Source organism: Moschus berezovskii, chromosome 5 (assembly GCF_049115385.1).
Source record: "Moschus berezovskii isolate FMDL1 chromosome 5, NW_MosBer_1.0, whole genome shotgun sequence".
In the NCBI taxonomy this organism is placed as follows: Eukaryota; Metazoa; Chordata; class Mammalia; order Artiodactyla; family Moschidae; genus Moschus; species Moschus berezovskii.
Genome location: NC_142464.1, coordinates 38,994,405 through 39,015,534, shown reverse-complemented (window position 1 = coordinate 39,015,534; position 21,130 = coordinate 38,994,405). Strand labels below are relative to the sequence as shown.

The 21,130-nt window shown below is 37.2% G+C and overlaps 1 protein-coding gene across 3 annotated transcripts in view; it reads left to right on the top strand.

Moving 5' to 3' along the window:
• GRID2 (glutamate ionotropic receptor delta type subunit 2) overlaps positions 1-21,130 on the top strand; it is a 1,729,520-nt gene that overhangs the window by 1,067,675 nt on the left and 640,715 nt on the right. For all 3 annotated transcript variants that reach the window (XM_088836035.1, XM_088836036.1, XM_055434840.2), the window contains one exon: positions 15,305-15,424. In XM_088836035.1, the coding sequence (XP_088692161.1) occupies positions 15,305-15,424 (120 nt within the window). The remainder of the gene's footprint in view (positions 1-15,304; positions 15,425-21,130) is intronic.

Here is a 21,130-nt window from a genome sequence, read left to right as displayed (position 1 = left end):
AATAATTTATTTTAACACATACATAGGTGTACTATGGAGAAGGCAATGGCAGTCCACTCCAGCGCTCCTGCCCAGAAAATCCCATGGATGGAGGAGCCTGTCAGGCCGCAGTCCATGGGGTTGCCAAGAGCCAGACACGACTGAGCGACCCCACCCCCACCCCTCCCCCCAACGCACTGGAGAAGGAAATGGCAACCCAAGTATGCTTTTCAAATAAAGTTGAAGTAAAGACACAGACCTCCATAAAGAGGCTGTTAGCAGTATGCTGTTAACCCCTAGACTTGCATTGTGGACATATCTATTGTTACTACAGAAATGAGCGTCATTTGTCCTAAATGGACAAAAGAGCTGAAGTACCGAGAAAATTTATTTTATCTAAGACTAAAACACCAGGCCAAGACACTCATAACTTTTGGAAGATGTTGGGGGACAATCTGACACAGCAATTACCAAAGATATTATGTTTGACAAAGCATGGTGTGCCTTGGCTGCTGCTGATTTTTTGATGGTGATTGAAAAAGTTGTTTGCTTGCTCTGGAGATCTTGTGAGCAGTGCAGTGTGTTCAGCTCTGCTGCACTTGGTCACTGCCCTTGCTGCCATATATTTGTGGTAGAGGGGCCAACAGAAAGATATTCTTAGTCTCTGTTTGGTTTCATAAAATTTTTCTAGCCTGGGTTCAGTTTTTCTTAGTAAAATGTGTTTTCTTTTTTGTTGTTTTTTCCCACATTTTGTAATAAGTAAAAACATGGTTCCAATTTACAATATATACAGTCGAGATAATTTTCTTGAAGTGCCTTTTGTTAGCAACAGGACTTTGAATCTATAGAGAGTGGGATATCAATCTTTTTTGAAGATGGCAGCCTGGGTCATAGCTTTTGTGCTTAACTTCCTAACAGCAATCATCCATGTGCTTGGGGTTTTTATAATATGAGATAAGGCTTAGACAGAGTCATTTTCCCTGTTAAAGCACTCACTGTAATTTCTTCCAGAGGCTTGTACTCATGGCTACTATAAAATCAGAATTAAATGATAGGAAATGATTACGTTCTGGGTTAATTTCTGCCATTTTATCCTAAGATATAAAGCTTTTCCCCAAATAAATGATAGAATTTTAAAATAACAATAAAAGAAAACTTTTATTGGCTAATTAGTTTCCAGTTCCAAACTTGTATAATTTTGGTGATAAACACCATCTTGGTTTAATAAAATGCTACAGTGTTCTGCTGCTAAATATATCAAGGGCATAATTTGAAAAGAGATTTTTTGAATTGTGTAAAGACTGTATCCTCTTTTTACACTTAAAACTTTTATTAGTAACTCATTCAATTTTAGACTAGCAAGATAAAATAAACTTAACCTAACCTATTTTCTGCAATTTTAAGGTAGAGAAAACTGAGTCTCAGAAAAAGTAAATGAATTATTAAGGGTTGGTTATGCGCTTACTCCTTGGAAGGAAATTTATGACCAACCTAGACAGTATATTAAAAAGTAGAGACATTACTTTGCCAACAAAGGTCCATCTAGTCAGTTCAGTTCAGTTCAGTCATGTCCTACTCTTTGCGACCCCATGGACTGTAGCCTACGAGGCTTCTCCGTCCATGGGATTCTCCAGGCAAGAATACTGGAGTGGGTTACCATTTCCTTCTCTAGGGGATCTTCCCGACCCAGGGATCAAACCCAGGTCTCCCGCATTGGAGGCAGACGCTTTAACCTCTGAGCCACCAAAGCTATGGTTTTTCCATTGGTTATTATGGATGTGAGAGTTGGACTGTGAAGAAAGCTGATTGCCGAAGAATTGATGCTTTTGAACTGTGGTGTTGGAGAAGACTCTTGAGAGTCCCTTGGACTGCAAGGAGATCCAACCAGTCCATTCTAAAGGAGATCAATCCTGGGTGTTCATTGGAAGGACTGATGCTAAAGCTGAAAGTCCAATACTTTGGCCACCTCACGCGACGAGTTGACTCACTGGAAAAGACTCTGATGCTGGGAGGGATTGAGGGCAGGAGGAGAAGGGGACGACAGAGAATGAGATGGCTGGATGGCATCACTGACTCTGTGGACATGAGTTTGAGTGAACTCCGGGAGTTGGTGATGGACAGGGAGGCCTGGCATGCTGTGATTCATGGGGTCGCAAAGAGAATGACATGACTGAGCGACTGAACTGAACTGAACTGATGCAGCAAATAAGTTTTAAATATCAAGATTTCCGGTTTCCAATTTTATGTTCCAGGTACCATACAATTTATCTGTTTTGTCGTTCTTGGCAGTTGTGTCTGTTTACTACAAATCAAAATTATTGAATCTTCCCAGCTGGCACAATGGTAAAGAATTCCCCTGCCAATGCAGGAGGCACAAGAGATGCAAGATTGATCACTGGGTTGGGAAGATTCCTTGAAGTAGGAATTGGCAACCCACTCCAGTTTGCTTGCCTGGAAAATTCCATGGACAGAGGAGCTTGGAGGGCTACCATCCAGGGAGTTGCAAAGAGTCAGACACGACTGAGCACAAGCTCAACAAAGAAAATACACACACACTGCAAGAACTCAGGGGTACAGGCACCACATACTGAGATTATATAAACAATACTTTATCTTTAATACGGCCCTTTAAAATTCCCTGAAGTTGGTGTGTACATTGATGAGTCTGTAAAAGACTATTCCAAAACCCTTGACTGCAGTTTTTAACAGCTCTTTGGGTGAAAAGTTTATTTTCACATGTATGAATTCTTTATTATAAGATGCTACATTTAAATGTATATTTTGGTAAGGCATTTTCATACTGTGTAATTTAAGTTTGTTGATGTTACTTACCCTACAGCAAGCTTTCAAACATTTTAAACAAAATAAGTAAAGCAAATACAAGCAGGACTGCTCTGGAAGAGAGTGGGAGAGAGTCTCCAGATGGACTCCCACCACGATCAGTTCTCAGAATCACAGTCTGAAAATCAGTTCCCTGGAATATTTAGAAGTCAATTTAATCCGTTATCTATATAGCTGTACTGTCTTTCTCACAGGTTGTGGAATAGCATTACAACCATGCAACATGGGTGTGTTATTTTTATTTACAGACTTGCTCTATGATTAAATGGTATTTTCTATTTTTTTCTTACGGTTAATTTTGTAATAGTTTCCAAGAGTACACTTTGTTCATTCATACGTTCATCATTCTTTTAACAGATATTTATCAAATGCCTGTAACATGGACTCTATCATTCAATGATTTTGTGTGATTTTCCAAAAAGCTATTTAGAACCGAGTTGTGAATAATGGCTAATAAGTATACACAAAGGTATATTCTAAGGTGAGAGATAATAAGGGGCCTCAAATGTGGTAAAAATAGAATTCTATGGAATCTTAGCAGAGTCCACTATGGGTGATGCACATCGGATCCATGCTCCATGGCTCAGGTACTCCTTTTAGGGAGGACACACAGCTGAGTCCATCTAGGACTTCCCTGGGCAGAGGGGTTCTGCTCTACTTTTCTGGAAGAGCATGTGCACATTGACTGGTCGTTGCAGAACTATGAAGGTCTGAGTGCCTGGCCTCCATCTGGGATAACTATGAAGAGATACTGCACCTACAGACTGGCTCATGGGATCACCTGAGCTGCTGTAGAAGTTGTGCTGCACTTAAACCTTTACCTCTGTGCATTCCCCCTTGTCGCATTCCCTTGCATATACTTTTCATAAGAGCACTTCAAGGAACCCTCCTAGACGCCAGCAAATCTCTGTCTCAGAGCTGTTTCCTAAGGAACCTGACCCCAAACCAAGAAAAAAATTAGAAAAAATGGCATGGAACTGGTAGCCTCTTAACTTGAAAATCAGTCCATGAGGTTGCAAAGAGTCAGGCAGGACTTAGTGACTAAACAACAATGAATGTAAAGTTATGGAGAGGCACATATTTCGGGTGGTAGAAGCACTGTAGCTGAGCTATCTATTGCAATAAATCACATAGACACTGACAAAGACTGATTAATTTACCAGAGTGCACAGAACACATAGAGTAGTTGAGACTGGAAAAAGATTGAGGAAAGGAATTAATTTTGGAGGTAAATGAAAGATCTTAAAGAATTTGGGGGCATAGATAAGTGGCAGATCAGAGCTGAGTTTTAGAAAGAATATGCTTACATCTTTTGTTTAATTAAAGAACAAACTAAGAAAACTATTACACTCGATATATGTGATTACATATAAAAGCACTGACATTTTGCATGTATTCAATACAAGTAAGCCTAACAAGATTTGATAGATCCTTAAATCAAATACTTCCACATTGGTTTAATTGATCAATTTCTACTAAATCCTTTGTGGTAGTTATTTTCAGTACCTAATGTGGGAAAATAGAATATATCAACATGTGTGTCTGTATCTCAGATCTTTTAGTATCAACTTGATACATGTTGATACATATTATCCTCAAAGAGATACACTGATACATATTGATGTCTAAAAGAGTATTCTTTAAAAATAATTCTTCAGTTCAATACATGGTAATATATTCATTCAAATATTTATTGAGTACCACTACCATATGCTATACTGTGAGATCACAGAAAAAGGAAGAAAAATAGAAATATCAAAAATAATTATAAGTGTGATCATTTCGACAAAAGGGGAAAAACCAACTGTTCTGGAACTATGTGACTGGAGGACCTACTTAGGCATAAGAGTGGTAGATAAGCGGAAACATTTACGATGAATAGGCATTATCCAGAAAAGGAAAGAGGAGTGTATTGCATATATTGCAGGGATATAGGGGAGAATATCTGATGCAAGAGCAATATAATGTAAGTAGGTTTGGAGGAAGAAAGAGTTTGGCATATTTAAGCATCTGAAAAAAGACTGAGGGAGCTGGAATAGAAACACAACAGGATCATGGCTCTTCATTAGCTAAAACAGACAGGGGAAAGCTTATGAAAGGTTTTGTAGACCATAGTAAAGTTCCTAAGCTTTATTTGATACGCCCTACTTGGTATAGGGTCAGATCCGAAGTTGCCGGAGCAGAAACCCTGAAGTCTGGGTCCGAGATGACTCCTTTCCCTGTAAGTCAGTGTTCTCCCTTCCCACTGCTGTGCCAGAGCAACAGGGGCCCATGTGGGCTCTCAGAGCATTGTAGGGCATGGGTTACAAAAAGCTGGCTGTAGACAGAGATCCAGGCTGCCTCTGATGTGACACCTGTGTGAGTGCCAACAAAGGCTGCCCCCTCCCTGCCTAGATGCTGCCCCAGGTCTGAGTCTCCTCTGTGTTCCAAGGCCTAGCTCTTTCCTCAGTCATGTCAGTCCTCGATCCGGTTCAGAACTGAGTCATTAAATAAGCAGTGTTGAAACATTCGATAGGCTCAGGCTGGGGCGTGTGCTAGGTCGGTAGCAGAAAACTAGACAGCTGCTGATAGTCTCACACTGCCCTCTCTGCCCTGCCTTGGGAGCAAGCCAGAGCATGCACACTCTTCACAGGCTCAGTCCAGGCTTCCCATAGCCCTCTTCCTCAGCAGCCCTTCACCCAGGGTGCAGGTCTGCCCTTTGTCAGACCGCAGGCCTGGGGAGCCCAATATGTGATGTAAATTGCTCACGCTCCAGGGAGGATGTCTGCCCTTGTGATCTCTCTTTTCCTTTGAGTCCCTTCCCAGGGTCACAGGTCCTAACTTGATTGTTTCTCTTTTCTTCCTACCTGATTACATGTGAATTCTTTCTTACTGCCTTGGTTTTATGAGTCTGTCTGTCATTTTCCAGTTAGTTTTCAGTAAGAGTAGTTCCACATGTAAATATATTTTTGATGTGCTCCTAAGGGAAGTTTTGTAAGAAGTAAGTCTTTCTTACTTCTTCCGTATTCTGTCTTACTTCTGTATTGTCTTCCTCCTTTGTCCTGATTGATCTACCCTTGTTGATTTTTAAAATCTGTATATTTAGAGTAACATAAATATATTATTTGCTTTTTGTGTTAAGCACTGTGTACCATTTAAAATTATAAACCTGAAGGAGAGAGAGAGAGAATTTAGGAAAACATAATGTGACTTACCAGAAACAGTACTGACTTGGAATATGAGATAGCCTTTTGACAGAAATGGGTACAAATAAACTTTTTGCCACAAGAGCTTTGAAAAATGCAAATCAGTATTCTTAGAATAATCTTCTTGTGGACCCATCAATGTTCCCTGCAACTTCAGGACATTTGAATCATAAAGTGGATAAAACAGTACCTGTTCTGATTTAATTTAGTTCAACAGACATCTTTTGAGCAAACAGTGTGATTTGCATATGTTATATTGGACACACAGCTTACATGATCTAGAGGAAGAATATCAGGCACAATTGGAAGGCTTTAGTTCAGGTTCCTCACATACCTAGTTGTCTGGGCATTGGTTTCTTCTCTCTGATGTAGGCAGTATGACCAGAATGTTAGTAGGTTCCTATTTCCTGCTCAGTTTGCTTCAAGTTTCTATTATGAAGGAATACTTGAGTGTATATGTACGCTTATAGGCATGAATATATATGCTTAGTCACTTAGTCGTGTTCGACTCTTGGTGACCCTTTGGATTGTAGCCCACCAGGCTCTTCTGTCCGAGGAATTCTCTAGGCAAGAACACTGGAGTGGGTTGCTATTTCCTTCTCCAGGGGATCTTCCTAGGCCAGGGATTGATCCTGGAACTTCTGCATTGCCAGCGAATTCTTTACCCACTGAGCCATCAGAAGTGGTCAATGTATGTATCTATATCTATATACACATATACATATGCATAAATGTTATATGGCAACTCAACTTTTCCTAACCATTTTGCACAAGTTTTTTATTTGCACATGTTTTATTATTTATTTATTTATTTTTGGTATATTGTATTCTAGTACTTATATATAAATTCTATCTCTTTTCTGAGTATAAAATATAGTATTTTCTTTCTCTCAGGGATCTTTCCTTACTGAAATTAACTGAAGAAACATGAGGGCATCAGGGCACACTGCTGAGTTTGGAATCTCCCAGTGTGTTCATTGCCTTGCTGGGCTAGTTTATTGACCAGGGTGTCTTTAGTTATTAAGCATATGTTATTGAGCATAGTTATTAAGCATAGTTATTAAACACATGTCTTTAGTTATTAAGCATAACATAAGCAGGTTCCAAGGAACCTAGAAATGTGTATAAGGAGATTAGACAAGTGTCATAAATATTTGATGGTTCTTATGACCTTCCAAAAGTATCTCTCTGTTACTTTCCAGTTTCAAAAATAGGGATACACCCTTCAGCCTCATAAGGAGAGTGAAATAAATACTTAGTAGATTTTTTTTTCTTCTTTTTTCCAACTTATCCTCTCCATAAGGGAGCATCAAACTTGAGTCTTTTCAAGAACTGATTATCCAGTGGTAAATTATTCCCAACCTTTGATCTACTCTTTCCTCTTCTCTTCTGCTTTTTATATTTGATGCACACTGGTATTTCTATATAATGTGTATGATGAAATCCAAACTGATTTTACTTGATATTTTTCCAAAGGTTTACTCTGGAGGCAATTATTACTGTCAGTTTAATGGACATTTAGAAATTATCTGTATGCGTTATTCATACTATTAATGTCCCATTAGCTTATTTTGTTTAGAATCAGCTGTATCAAGAGATTAAAAGACCGCAACTATGCATGCACAAAGATACTGACTGCTCATTACCACCTGGCCAGCACACATTTTTACCAGTGCTCTAATTTCAATGTTGATCTGGGGATAGATGAAAAAAAAAGAAGCTCAAAAATATGAGAATAATCTTAGGCAACCAAATAGTAGAGAGTTCAAGTTTGAGTCAGTTAAGCAGGGGCTTCAGTTAAAGGGTTTATTTGCTTGAAATATTAACCTCTCAAACATCCTTTATACTACGTGAAGGAAAGTTTTATTCATTACACACGCTAACAGCTCATTAAGAATATAACATAAAGCAGGTAAATTATGAAGTCAAAAGGTGAAAAAAGATAAGTGGAGGCCATAGTAAATTAAATGTGGGTTCACTGATTTATGGAATTTTGTAATGTGTGCAATTTGCACTAAAGTGGCCTTTATTGCTCAGTACCAGCTATGAGCCAGAGAAGAGACTGGCCCAGAGTGGCTATGAGTATTGATAACCATTGCCAGGGCAGTCTGGTTATCCAAAGTTTAAATTTTTAGGAGGATAGCATTTTTGCAATGTAGCAATCATATTGATATGTGTATTGATACCCTCCTTTTCCTGGAAATAAAGTGCTGTCAGAAATGTAAGATTCTGATAAAATTGGAAATATTACTGAAGTAGATGTGTGATTGAAAGCATAAAAAGCACTTATAAAAAGATTTCTGAATACCACTAGTTTGAATTACATTTAGTAATACAAGCTATATTCATCAATCAAATTCCTACAGTGTTTCTCATTTGGAGATATTTATGATAATAAGATCCATTGTCCTTAAACCCCAGTCTTTAAAACCTTGAGTGATAATTGGACTCCTTGAAATATTAGTACTGAGTGAATATACAGTATCAGATTCCCTTATCAGAATAGGATAGTTTACCTGTATCAAGGATAAAGGCAATCAAGAGACACTGACAAAGGAGTGAGAGCTCATTTGAAATTCTGCATGGCTCCGCAAGTCCTTTCTTCCCACATCGGACATACATGTATGTTCTGTATCCAAAAAAAAGCTTTGAAACCTATGTCACACAATAGGGAGTATTTACATTATGAAATATCTCTGTTTTTGCCCTAGAAAGTATAAAGCTTTAAGACATTTTCCAGGGAACCATAAACTATTAGTCCGAAGATTCGGAGTTTGTTTACTATAATAATTCTTTAGACTGGAACATCTTGCTAACGGCTTTTATAGATAAGACATTTCTTCCTAGTAAATATCACTCGTCCCTTTACCTGGAGTTGCAGTTGACAAGGGCATTAGACTCATTTACCTCCTTTTATCTCCCCTCCGGGCCTCTCCATGAGCACATACACAAATATACATATCAAAAAAGGGTAGACAGAACCTAGACCAGCTGCTTTAACTCTTTACTCCCCAAATACTAGTCAAAGAAATATGTGCTGTGCTTAGTTGTTCAGTCGTTTCCAACTCTTTGTTATGCTATGGACTGTAGACCACCGGGCAGCTCTGTCCATGGGGATTCTCCAGGCAAGAATACTGGAGTAGGTTGCCATGCAATGAAATATAACTGAATCAGTTAACAAAAGCATTTTCCAAAGCTATGTAAATCTTCAAGCATATGAGTTTTGCAACCCTCATAAACTTTAGTTGAAAAAAAAACAGGAGCATGATTATAATTTCTAGATGAATTAAAACCAAAAAAATTAAATAATCATGGCGATAATGATGATGATCGTGCTAATTAAGCTCTCATAATTTATCAAAAACACTTCTATATTATTCACGTAGTAATCTTCTCAGGTACATACTATTATTTTGCATTTAACAGATGTAGAAACTGGGGCATAGAGAAATTTAAATGACTTAGCCAGGTTTATACAGCTAGTAGATTCTGCTACCATTGATAAAATCCAGGAATTCAGTTCAGTTCAATTCAGTCACTCAGTCGTGTCCGACTCTTTGTGACCCTATGGACTCCAGCAGGATACACCTCCCTGTCCATCACCAACTCCCAGAGTTTACTCAAACTCATGTCCGTTGAGTCGGTGATGCCATCCAACCATCTCATCTTCTGTCATCGCCTTTTCCTCATGACTTCAATCTTTTCCAGCATCAGGGTCTTTTCAAATGAGTCAGTTCTTCACATCAGGTGGCCAAAGTATTGGAGTTTCAGCTTCAGCATCAGTCTTTCCAATGAATATGCAGGACTGATTTCCTTTAGGATGGACTGGATGGATCTTCTTGCAGTCCAAGGGACTCTCAAGAGTCTCCTCCAACACCACACTTCAAAAGCATCAATTCTTCAGCACTCAGCTTTCTTTATAATCCAACTCTCACATCCATAAACGACTACTGGAAAAACCATAGTTTTGACTAGATGGACCTTTGTTGGCAAAGTAATGTCTGCTTTATAATTTGCTGTCTAGGTTGGTCATAACATTTCTTCCAGGGAGCAAGTGTCTTTTAATTTCATGGCTCTAGTCACCATCTGCAGTGATTTTGGAGCTCAAAAAAATAGTCTCTCACTGTTCCCACAGTTTTTGCATCTATTTGCCATGAAGTGATGAAACCAGATGCCATAATCTTAGTTTTCTGAATACTGAGTTTTAAGCCAACTTTTTCACTCTTCTCTTTCACTTTCATCGGGACGCTCCATAGTTCTTCGCTTTCTGCCATAAGGGTGGTGTCATCTGCATATCTGAGGTTATTGATATTTCTCCCGGCAATATTGATTCCAGCTTGTGCTTCATCCAGCCCAGTTTCTCATGATATACTCTGCATATAAGTTAATTAATCAGGGTGACAATATACAACCTTGATGTACTCCTTTTCCTATTTGGAACCAGTCTGTTGTTCCATGTCCAGTTCTAACTGTTGCTTCCAGACCTGCATACATGTTTCTCAAGAGGCAGGTTAGGTGGGTCTGATATTGCCATCTCTTGAAGAATTTTCATAGTTTGTTCTGATCCACATAGTCAAAGGTTTTGGCATAGTCAACAGAGGAGAAATAGATGTTTATCTGGAACTCTCTTGCTTTTTCGATGATCCAGTGGTTGTTGGTAATTTGATCTTGGGTTCCTCTGCCTTTGCTAAATCCAGCTTGAATATCTGGAAGTTCACAGTTCATATACTGTTGAAGCCTGGCTTTGAGAATTTTAAGCATTACTTTGCTGGTGTGTGAGATGAGTGCAATTGTGCAGTAGTTTCAGCATTCTTTGGAATTTCCTTTCTTTGGGATTGGAATGAAAACTGACTTTTTCCAGCCCTATGGCCACTGCTGAGTTTTCCAAATTTGCTGGCATATTGAGTGCAGCACTTTCACAGCATCATCTTTTAGGATTTGAAATATGACTTTAAATCTGACATCCAGGAAATCTGACATCAAAATTCATGCTATTGACTGTTTAATCAAATATGAGAAGAGCACAGATAATTTTAATTTATAATTTTTATTAATAAAAATGGATAATAAGAGATAAGCTATTCAAAAATAACAGTGAAAGATCAGTTTTATTCATTATTTCTGTTGGAAAAATGAGATTCGTATTGAAATGAATGCGTGAGGAATAATTTGTTTGAATGACTGCTGTAAGCTCAGTGTCATGTGACGGGCTATAAGACACAGATGAAGCAGGAGATACAGCAGACAGCATAAAACCTGCCAAACAGACTAGAAGTTGAGTTTGAGATTATGGCAAATGAGATATTTTTAAGTACCAACATTACAGAGGTCAAAACAAAGCAGATCAAAGGCTAACAGAATTTTGCCAAGAGAACGCACTGGTCATAGCAAACACCCTCTTCCAACAACACAAGAGACTCTACACATGGACATCATCAGGTGGTCAATACTGAAATCAGATGGATAATAATCTTTGCAGCCAAAGAGAGAGAAGCTTTATACAGTCAGCAAAAACAAGACTAGGAGCTGACCGTGGCTCAGATCATGAATTCCTTATTGCCAAATTGAGACGTAAATTGAAGAAAGTAGGGAAAACCACTAGACCATTCAGTTCAGTTCAGTTCAGTTCAGTTCAGTTCAGTCGCTCAGTCGTGTCCGACTCTCCGCGACCCCATGAATCACAGCACGCCAGGCCTCCCTGTCCATCACCAACTCCCGGAGTACACTCAAACTTATGTCCACAGAATCGGTGATGCCATCCAGCCATCTCATTCTCCGTCGTCCCCTTCTCCTCCCGCCCCCAACCTTTCCCAGCATCAGAGTCTTTTCCAGTGAGTCAACTCGTCTCATGAGGTGGCCAAAGTATTGGAGTTTCAGCTTTAGCATCAGTCCCTCCAATGAACATCCAGGATTGATCTCCTTTAGAATGGACTGGTTGGATCTCCTTGCAGTATAACGGACTCTCAAGAGTCTTCTCCAACACCACAGTTCAAAAGCATCGATTCTTCGGCGATCAGCTTTCTTCACAGTCCAACTCTCACATCCATACATGACCACGGGAAAAACCATTGCCTTGACTAGACGGACCTTGGTCGGCAAAGTAATGTCTCTGCTTTTCAATATACTATCAAGGTTGGTCATAACTTTCCTTCCAAGGAGCAAGCGTCTTTTAATTTCATGGCTGCAATCAGCATCCAGGTATGACCTAAATCAAATCCCTTATGATTATACAATGGAAGTGGCAAATAGATTCAAGGGATAAGATCTGATAGACAGAGTGCCTGAAGAACTAAGGACGGAGGTTCGTGACATTGTACAGGAGGCAGTGATCAAGACCTTTCCCAAGAAAAAGAAACGTAGAAAGGCAAAATTGTTGTCTGAGGAAGCCTTACAAATATCTGAGAAAAGAAAAGAAGTGAAAGGCAAAGGAGAAAAGGAAGATATACCCATTTGAATTCAAAGTTCCAAAGAATAGCAAAGAGAGTTAAGAAAGCCTTCCTCATTGATCAGTGCAAAGAAATAGAGGAAAACAACAGAATGGGAAAGACTAGAGATCTCTTCAAGAAAATTAGTGATACCAAGGGAACATTTCATGCAAAATGGGCACAATAAAGGACAGAAATGGTGTGGACCTAACAGAAGCAGAAGATATTAAGAAGACGTGGCAACAGTACACAGAGGAACTGTACCAAAAAGATCTTGACCCAGACAACCACAGTGGTATGATCACTCACCTAGAGCCAGACATCCTGGAATGCAAAGTCAAGTGGGCCTTATGAAGCATCACTATGAACAAAGCTAGTAGAAGTGATGGAATTCCAGTTGAGCTATTTCAAATTCTAAAAGATGATACGGAGAAAGTGCTGCACTCAATATGCCAGCAAATTTGGAAAAATCATCAGTAGCCATAGGACTGGAAAAGATCAGTTTTCACTCCAGTCCCAAAGAAAGTCAATGCCAAAGGATGCTCAAACTACTGCAAAATTGTGCTCATTTTACACACTAGTAACGTAATGATCAAAATTCTCCAAGCCAGGCTTTAACAGGATGTGACCTGTGAATTTTCAGATGTTCAAGTTGGATTTAGAAAAGGCAGAGGGACCAGATATCAAATTGCTAATATCCGTTGGATCATCAAATAAGCAAGAGAGTTCCATAGAAACATATGCTTTGTTGACTATGCCAAAGCCTTTGACTTTGTGGGTCACAAGAAACTATGTAAAATTCTTAAAGATATTGGAACACCAGACCACCTGCCTCCTGAGAAAACTGTATGCAGTTCAAGAAGCAACAGTTAGAATCAGACATGAAACAACAAACTGGTTCTAAATAGGGAAAGGAGTACCTCAGGGCTGTATATTTTCAACCTGCTCATTTAACTTATATTCAGAGTACATCATGAGAAATCTGGGTTGGATGAAACAGACGCTAGAATCAAGATTGCTGGGGGAAATATCAATAACCTCAGATATGCAGATGACACCATCCTTATGGTACTAAGCAAAGAAGAACTAAAGAGCCTCTGATGAAAGTGAAAGAGAAGAATAAAAATTTGGCTTAAAACTCAATATTCAGAAAACTAAGATCATGGCATCTGGTTTCATCGCTTCACAGCAAATAGATGCAGAAACTGTGGGTACAGTGAGAGACTTTTTTTGGGGGGGGCTCCAAAATCACTGCAGATGGTGATTACAGCCATGAAATTAAAAGACACTTGTTTCTTGGAAGAAAAGTTATGACCAACCTAGACAGCGTATAAAAAAAGCAGAGACTTTGCCAACAAGGTCCATCTAGTCAAAGCTATGGTTTTTTCAGCAGTCATATATGGATTTGAGAGTTAGACTATAAAAAAGCTGAGCAGTGAGAAACTGATGCTTTTGAACTGTGGTGTTGGAGGAGACTCTTGAGAGTCCCTTGGACTGCAAGGAGATCCAATCAGTCCATCCTAAAGGAAATCAGTCCTGAATATTCATTGGAAGGACTGATACTGAAGCTAAAACTCCAATACTTTGGCCACCTGATGCGAAGAACTGACTCATTTGAAAAGACCTGATGCTGGGAAAGATTGAAGTCATGAGAAGGCGATGACAGAGGATTAGATGGTTGGATGTCATCACTGACACAATGGACATGAGTTTGAGTAAGATTTGGGAGTTGGTGATGGACAGGGAAGCCTGGCATGCTGCAGTCCATGGGGTCACAAAGAGTTGGACATGACTGAGCAACTGAACTGATTACTCAGGTGAAAATTGAAGCAATGTACAAATTATGATAATTTGTCCAAATATATATGATTATCAGACCAAAATTCTATGTTAGAAATAGTTTAGAGGTGACTCAGAATGTTATATTCATTTGTAAAATCCTAAATAATGTGAAGCCTGATAAACTCAACTGAGAAAAGAATGGTAAACAAGAAAGAGAAGTCTGACCTACATTGCCATCTGTTGGAAAAGTGAACATCTGTTATGTTGAATGAAAGATGAAGCTTGGAAATTCCCAGTGAATCACAATAGCTAGAACTACTGTTTAAGAGCAAAAACAGCGTTCAAGATTAATTTAGATTTTTTTTTTTCAATTTGAAAAAAGATATTTAAAGGAGAAAATGCAAAACTCTAAAAGTTGGAAACCATGGCTTTGAGGATTTCCAGTGTAATTCTAGTTCAAATTAGAATGGAATTGCACTGGAGAAAGAGTATTGTCAAAACTTGTTTCTGGAGTAGATTCTAAGCTCTCTGGAAGTATCTTGTATTTTGACTAATGGATCCATGCGTGTTCAATATATGTTGGCAAAAATCCTAGCCTGGAATTTAGTATCAATGCAAACACGTCATTTTGAGTACCAATTTGACTCTTTGGGTCAGAATTTCCTTTTCAGTAGATTGGATGGTGTTCTGTTCTGTTCTGTTCCGTCGCTCAGTCGTGTCCGACTATATGCGACCCCGTGGACTGTAGCCTACCAGGCTTCTCCATCCATGGGATTCTCCAGGCAAGAATACTGGAGTGGGTTACCGTTTCCTTCTCCAGAGGATCTTCCCGACCCAGGGATTGAACCCGGGTCTCCCGCATTGGAGGCAGAAGCTTTAACCTCTGAGCCACCAGTTGGACTAAGTGATACTTAAGGTTGTTTTCAATTGCACTCCTATTAATGCTGTTCATCTATTAAAGAATAGTCTGTTAATAATTGCATGCTTGAGAAAATATTTATTTTATAGATGAAAATCACGTTCCTATGACATCCTCTTTTTATTATTTTACATCTTCAAAAATCTTACATGAGTTTCTTTCCTCTCTTCTAGGGTGGAGTCAGTGGATTGACTGGAGAGCTAGAATTTGGAGAAAATGGAGGCAATCCCAATGTCCATTTTGAAATTCTTGGAACCAACTATGGAGAAGAGCTTGGCCGAGGTGTTCGCAAAGTAAGAACAAACACATTGATAAATCTGCTTCTTCCTATAGTGATATGGTTTTGTTGGATTGTTTTCCATGCATTATAGTCACAGCATACATTAAAGTCTGTATTATAGTTTGAGAGAAATGAAGAGGCGAGAGAATTACAGGACCTTACATACTCACTAGAAGTATTAAGCAATAAATTTTTTCTGTGCCTTAAAATAAAGGAAAAGAATAAACCTATTGTTGCCTAGGGAACTAGCATAATCTTCTATTCACTATAATAATTTTATACAGTAGTGAATTTAATATTTACACAATGCCTAGCTACTTGGTTTTTAGCTTGTAAGGTACACAAAATCAGAATAAGACCTTTGATAAATTTCATATAATAAGAGGGAAAGTCTATAAAAAGTGACATTACAGTATCTCACTATCTATGGCATGTAATAAGTAGAAAGAAAATGGTTTGCTGGAAATGAACTCTTTTATATACTTCAGATCACTTGTAAGAAGTTGAGTGCCTATAAAGGATTTTTCATGAATTGCCGGGACAGTAACTTTCTCAACAAGAGATGTAAAAACCCCTGGAGAAATGACTTTTCTATAGTTTCAATACACCATTTTTAGATATTTTTGGTAGGGAAAAACTTAAGGTAACTGAATGTGCAGACTAAGTTCATAGCTATAAATCTCTAACTGCATGGACAGTAATTTCTTCAGTAGGTGTTTCATTCCAGTCCTGAGGTATAGGATGCAGAAAATTTAGACAAATTGAAATTTAGAGTTATTCTAATTAGCAGTAAAAAACCTTTTGGTAAATTTATGCTAGAGAAGTTGAAACTATCATTGTGTTTTTATTTGATTTATAATGAAGCATAGCAAACATATATTAATAGAAAACTGCATAAAGCACCTCCAATTTGCCTTGATTCATCCAAGGATAGTTTATTGAATTATTATAAATCAAACAACCACTCTATGGTAAAGAAATAGAACATATCAAGCATCCTAAAAGCTATATTATATTATTTCTTGTTCATATCCCTGACATCTTTTCTCAGTGGTATCACCATTAGTCTGAATTTTATGATATTCATTTCTTTGCATTTTGAATACAATTTTATCATCTAAGGGTACATCCCTAAATATTCATTTTTCCAGTATTCAATTTATGAATGAACACATTTTGCATATACTTTCTTCTTTTTGTATTCTTCATTTTCTGTTATTTATTCTTGTTGTTACATATAGTTATTGCTTATTTGTTTATATTGCTGCATCATTATCTATTGTATACATGGGTCATGATCTACAGTGGCCTGTTTCTATTGTATATATGTGTCACAGTCTACTGTTTCCACTTTTAGGCAGTCATAAGTAATAAAGTTATGAAAGACATGCATCTTGGATATATAATATTGTACTTGTGTGTGTGTTTCTATAGGGTTTGTATCCAGAAGTAGAATTGCTGCAACACAAGGAAACATAATCTCAAACCTACTTGCCTAAATATTTACCAATTCACATACCTCCAGTAGCGCTTTGAATTAGCATTGCACCAAATGTTGGTTTTGTTAGATTTTAAATTTTTATTAGGTTATTCAGTGTATAATGATATATCTTTTTGTTTCAACTTGAATATCCCTGATTATAAAGATTCTGCATCTTTCCCTGCATTCTTTTGCTCTTCATGTTTTGTTTTGTTTTGTTGACTTAATTGCCTATTCAAGTCCTTTGGCCATTTTCTATTGGGTTATCTTTGTTTATATAATTCAGTCTAAGAGCTCTGTGCATATTTTGAATATTAATCTTCTGTTATTTATATTACAAATCATTTCCTCTCCTTGTATTTAATTTTCATTAGATACAGTACCTTTAAATTTAGTAGAATTATGAGTTTTCTCTCGTGATTATTGCTGTTAAGTCTTACTCAAGAATCATTCCATACTACTAGATTCATAAAAATATTATGCTCAATAATACTCTGAAGGATTTACAATTCTGTCTTCTAAATTGAAGTGTTTTGTCTATCTGGAATTTTTTGTGGCTTTTTAAAAAGTGTTTATTTTTAAAAATTATTTTCTTCTTCTCACTGTTATTTTATTTTTTGTTTTTCTGGTTGTGCTGCAGGGCATGTGGGATCTTAGTGCCTCAGTGAGTTCAGTTAAGTCGCTCAGTCATGTCTGACTCTTTGTGACCCCGTGGACTGCAACATGCCAGGCTCCCCTGTCCTTCACCATCTCCTGGAGCTTGCTCAAACTCATGTCCACTGAGTCGGTCATGCCATCCAACCATCTCATCCTCTGTCATCCCCTTCTCCTCCTACCTTCAATCTTTACCAGCATCAGGGTCTTTTCTAATGAGTTAGTTTGCATCGCGTGGCTGAACTGTTGGAGCTTCAGCGTCAAACCTTCCAATGAACATTCAGGACTGACTTCCTTAAGGATTGACCAACTAGGGATCAAACCTATGCCCCTTGCATTGGAAACACAGAGTCTTAACCACTAGGTCTCCAGGGAATTCCCTGCAAAATTTTTTTTTTAATACATGTGAACAAAAAGTACAAATTTATTTTTTTATATAGTATGTTGTTTATTTTTTATTGAAATTTAACTTAAATACAATAAAATGCACAAATGTTAAGTCCACAAGGCTGTCAGTGATTGAATTCACCAGTGTAATCACTGCTCTCAAGTTATATAGTTTTTTTCATTATCCTAAAAGTTCCATCATTCTTCTTTACACAGATAGTTTACCTGGTTTAGTGTTCATATAAATAGATATTGTAGTAATATCTATCTTATTTCTCTCAACATATTTTAGGTACATTCTTATTTGTATGTCAGTAATTTTTTATTTTTTCATTTATATAGCTGAGTGGTATTATAATGTATGAAAGTAACATAGTATCTTTTAAAACACCATTTTCTGTTGGTTGCTGATATATGGGAATGGCACTGATATTTTATATTGATTTAATAGCCAACACTCTTGCTCCACTCTTTAATTCTGATACTTTATCTGTAAATTCTTAATTCTTTGCATATAATCTGTGAATAATGATTTTTGTCTCTTCCTTTCTAATTTTAATATATTTTATTTCTATTTGTCTAGTACACTGACTAGGTCCTCTAGGACAATGTTAAATGAAAGTGTTAAATAACAGTAATAAGCATCCTTGATTATTATCAATATCACAGAAAAAGATGCAAACTTTACACTACTAAATATAAAGTTTCTCTTTTTCGTTCATTAACTTTAATCAGATATAGGCAACTTCATGTAATCCTGGGACAAACCTGATTTTTATATTTTTACAAACATAATTTCATTAATGTTTCCATATTTATGTATATATTTTTTATTTACTACCACTTGTTTAAGGTTTTTACATTGATGTTCTTGACTAAAGTTACCTGAAATTTTCTCTGTTGTAATTTGATACTAAGATTAAGTTAGCCTCAGGAAATGTGGTGGAGAGGATTTCTTCTTTTTATATTCTCTATTAGTTATATAAAACTGGAAGAATTTTTCCTTACATGTTTGATAGATGGTCTTATGAAGCCAATGTGGACTAGAATTTTCCTTGTGGGAATTTTTAAGTTATTGATTCTATTTTTCCATAGTCGATAAAAAGTAAAAGTCATATTTTCTAATTCTTTTTATAAACTTGAGAAGTTTATCTTTATGATATTTTAAAGTTTTTTTTTCTTTTCTATATGTATTGGGATAAAACTGCTAGTTATATCCTTTTAAATATCTGAAATGTTTCAAGATCTGAACTTTTTTATTTCTGAATAGTTTTCTTTGTAAATAACATTCTTAAATTATTATTATAAAGCTTCTACTTCTAATAATACCTTCTTCCCTAAAGTATTATTATTTTATTATGTATTATTTCATTATGTATTTATGACATAGCATTATTATTTTTTTCTATGAATAGAGCAAAGCAATTACCCTTCCATTAATATATTTGGTGAAATTTCTTTTTACTACCCTTTACTTACAATGTTTCCTGTATCCTTTCATTCCACTTCTAACTCTTAAGAAACTATACAATTCATTATTTGATACCAATTGGACTATTTATGCCTAAATCCAGTCCATTCTAAAGGAGATCGATCCTGGGTGTTCATTGGAAGGACTGATGCTAAAGCTGAAACTCCAATACTTTGGCCACCTCATGCGACGAGTTGACTCACTGGCAAGGATTCTGATGCTGGGAGGGATTGGGGGCGGGAGGAGAAGGGGACGACCAAGAATGAGATGGCTGGATGGCATCACCGACTCGGTGGACATGAGTTTGAGTGAACTCCGGGAGTTGGTAATGGACAGGGAGGCCTGGCGTGCTGTGATTCATGGGGTCACAAAGAGTCGGAGACGACTGAGCGACTGAACTGAACTGAACTGAACTGATGAGAATATTCATGTATTTAAATGAAATATATTTGATAATACATTTAGAGTTAGGTCTGCCATCTTATACATTCAACCATTATGGTACATTCTATTTGCCTTGCCTAATCTAGGTTCCTTTTTTGTCCTTTCTTGCCTTCTTTTGGATTAATATATATTTTATTTTTCAACTCCCTCTTTTCTCTTGTACTAATTTACAAGTTATATACTCTGCTTTTATTTAATAGTTCCTCTAGAATTTACAACAGGCATACTTTGTCAGCATCTAATGTTAATCAATGTCTTAAACCTCCTCTTAGCAAACATAATATTTTAACTCCATTTACTCAATATATCCACCTCTCACATGATGGATTATTATTGTTCAAGTTTTTAATATTATTCTTTTTATTCTAAAAAGTCTTACCATTACTATCATGTGCAATAAATATTTATTTTATATATACCCATATATATTCTACTTTTTTTCCTTGTTTTTCCTTCCTGCGTCTTTATCTAGAATTGCTTTTGATGGTTTTCTTGTGGCTATATTTCTCATTTTTTATTTCTGTGAACATATCTTTATTTCATCTTCTTCCTTCAAACATATTTTCCCTAGACACAGAATTTCAAAGTGCTAGCAGTTTTACTCTTTCACCATATTGATGATATCATTGCATGGGTTCTGCCTTCAGGTCTGTGGTTGAGAACTGCGGTCTCACTGCCAATCATCTTACCTTAACTTCTCTGCCTGATTTAAGGTTTGTCTTTGTTTTTCAGCCTCTGCATTTTCACAGTTGTCTCAGTGTGAATCTCACTCTAATGTGCATGGGTATAGCAGATTTATGATGGCAAAACCTGTGGTTATCAATGTAGCATTTATGGTGACCAAGGAACTACATAATGCTAAGTACCTGGTGCTAGAGTAAATTTATGAACCTGGAAGAATTTCGCATCAAAAATTGCCATTGAATCATAGAGAATTTCAAAACTGTGAGTGAAAAATCTGTCTTAGAGGCAATTCTCTGTCTTCAAATGTATTTATTTGGTAATAAGAAATAAGTTACATTTATCTTGCTTTCCAAATGGCTCAGAGGGTAAAGAGTCTGCCTGCAATGCAGGAGACCAGGTTCCGATCCCTGGGTTGGGAAGATCCCCTGGAGAAGGGAATGGTAACCCACTCTAGTATTCTTGCCTGGAAAACCCCATGGATGGAGGATCCTGGTAGGTTATAGTCCATGGGGTCACAAAGAGTCTGACAAATCTAGTCAGATGGAAACAAAATAATTAACCTAGAATCATAAAATAAGTTTAGTATAAAAATAATTGAG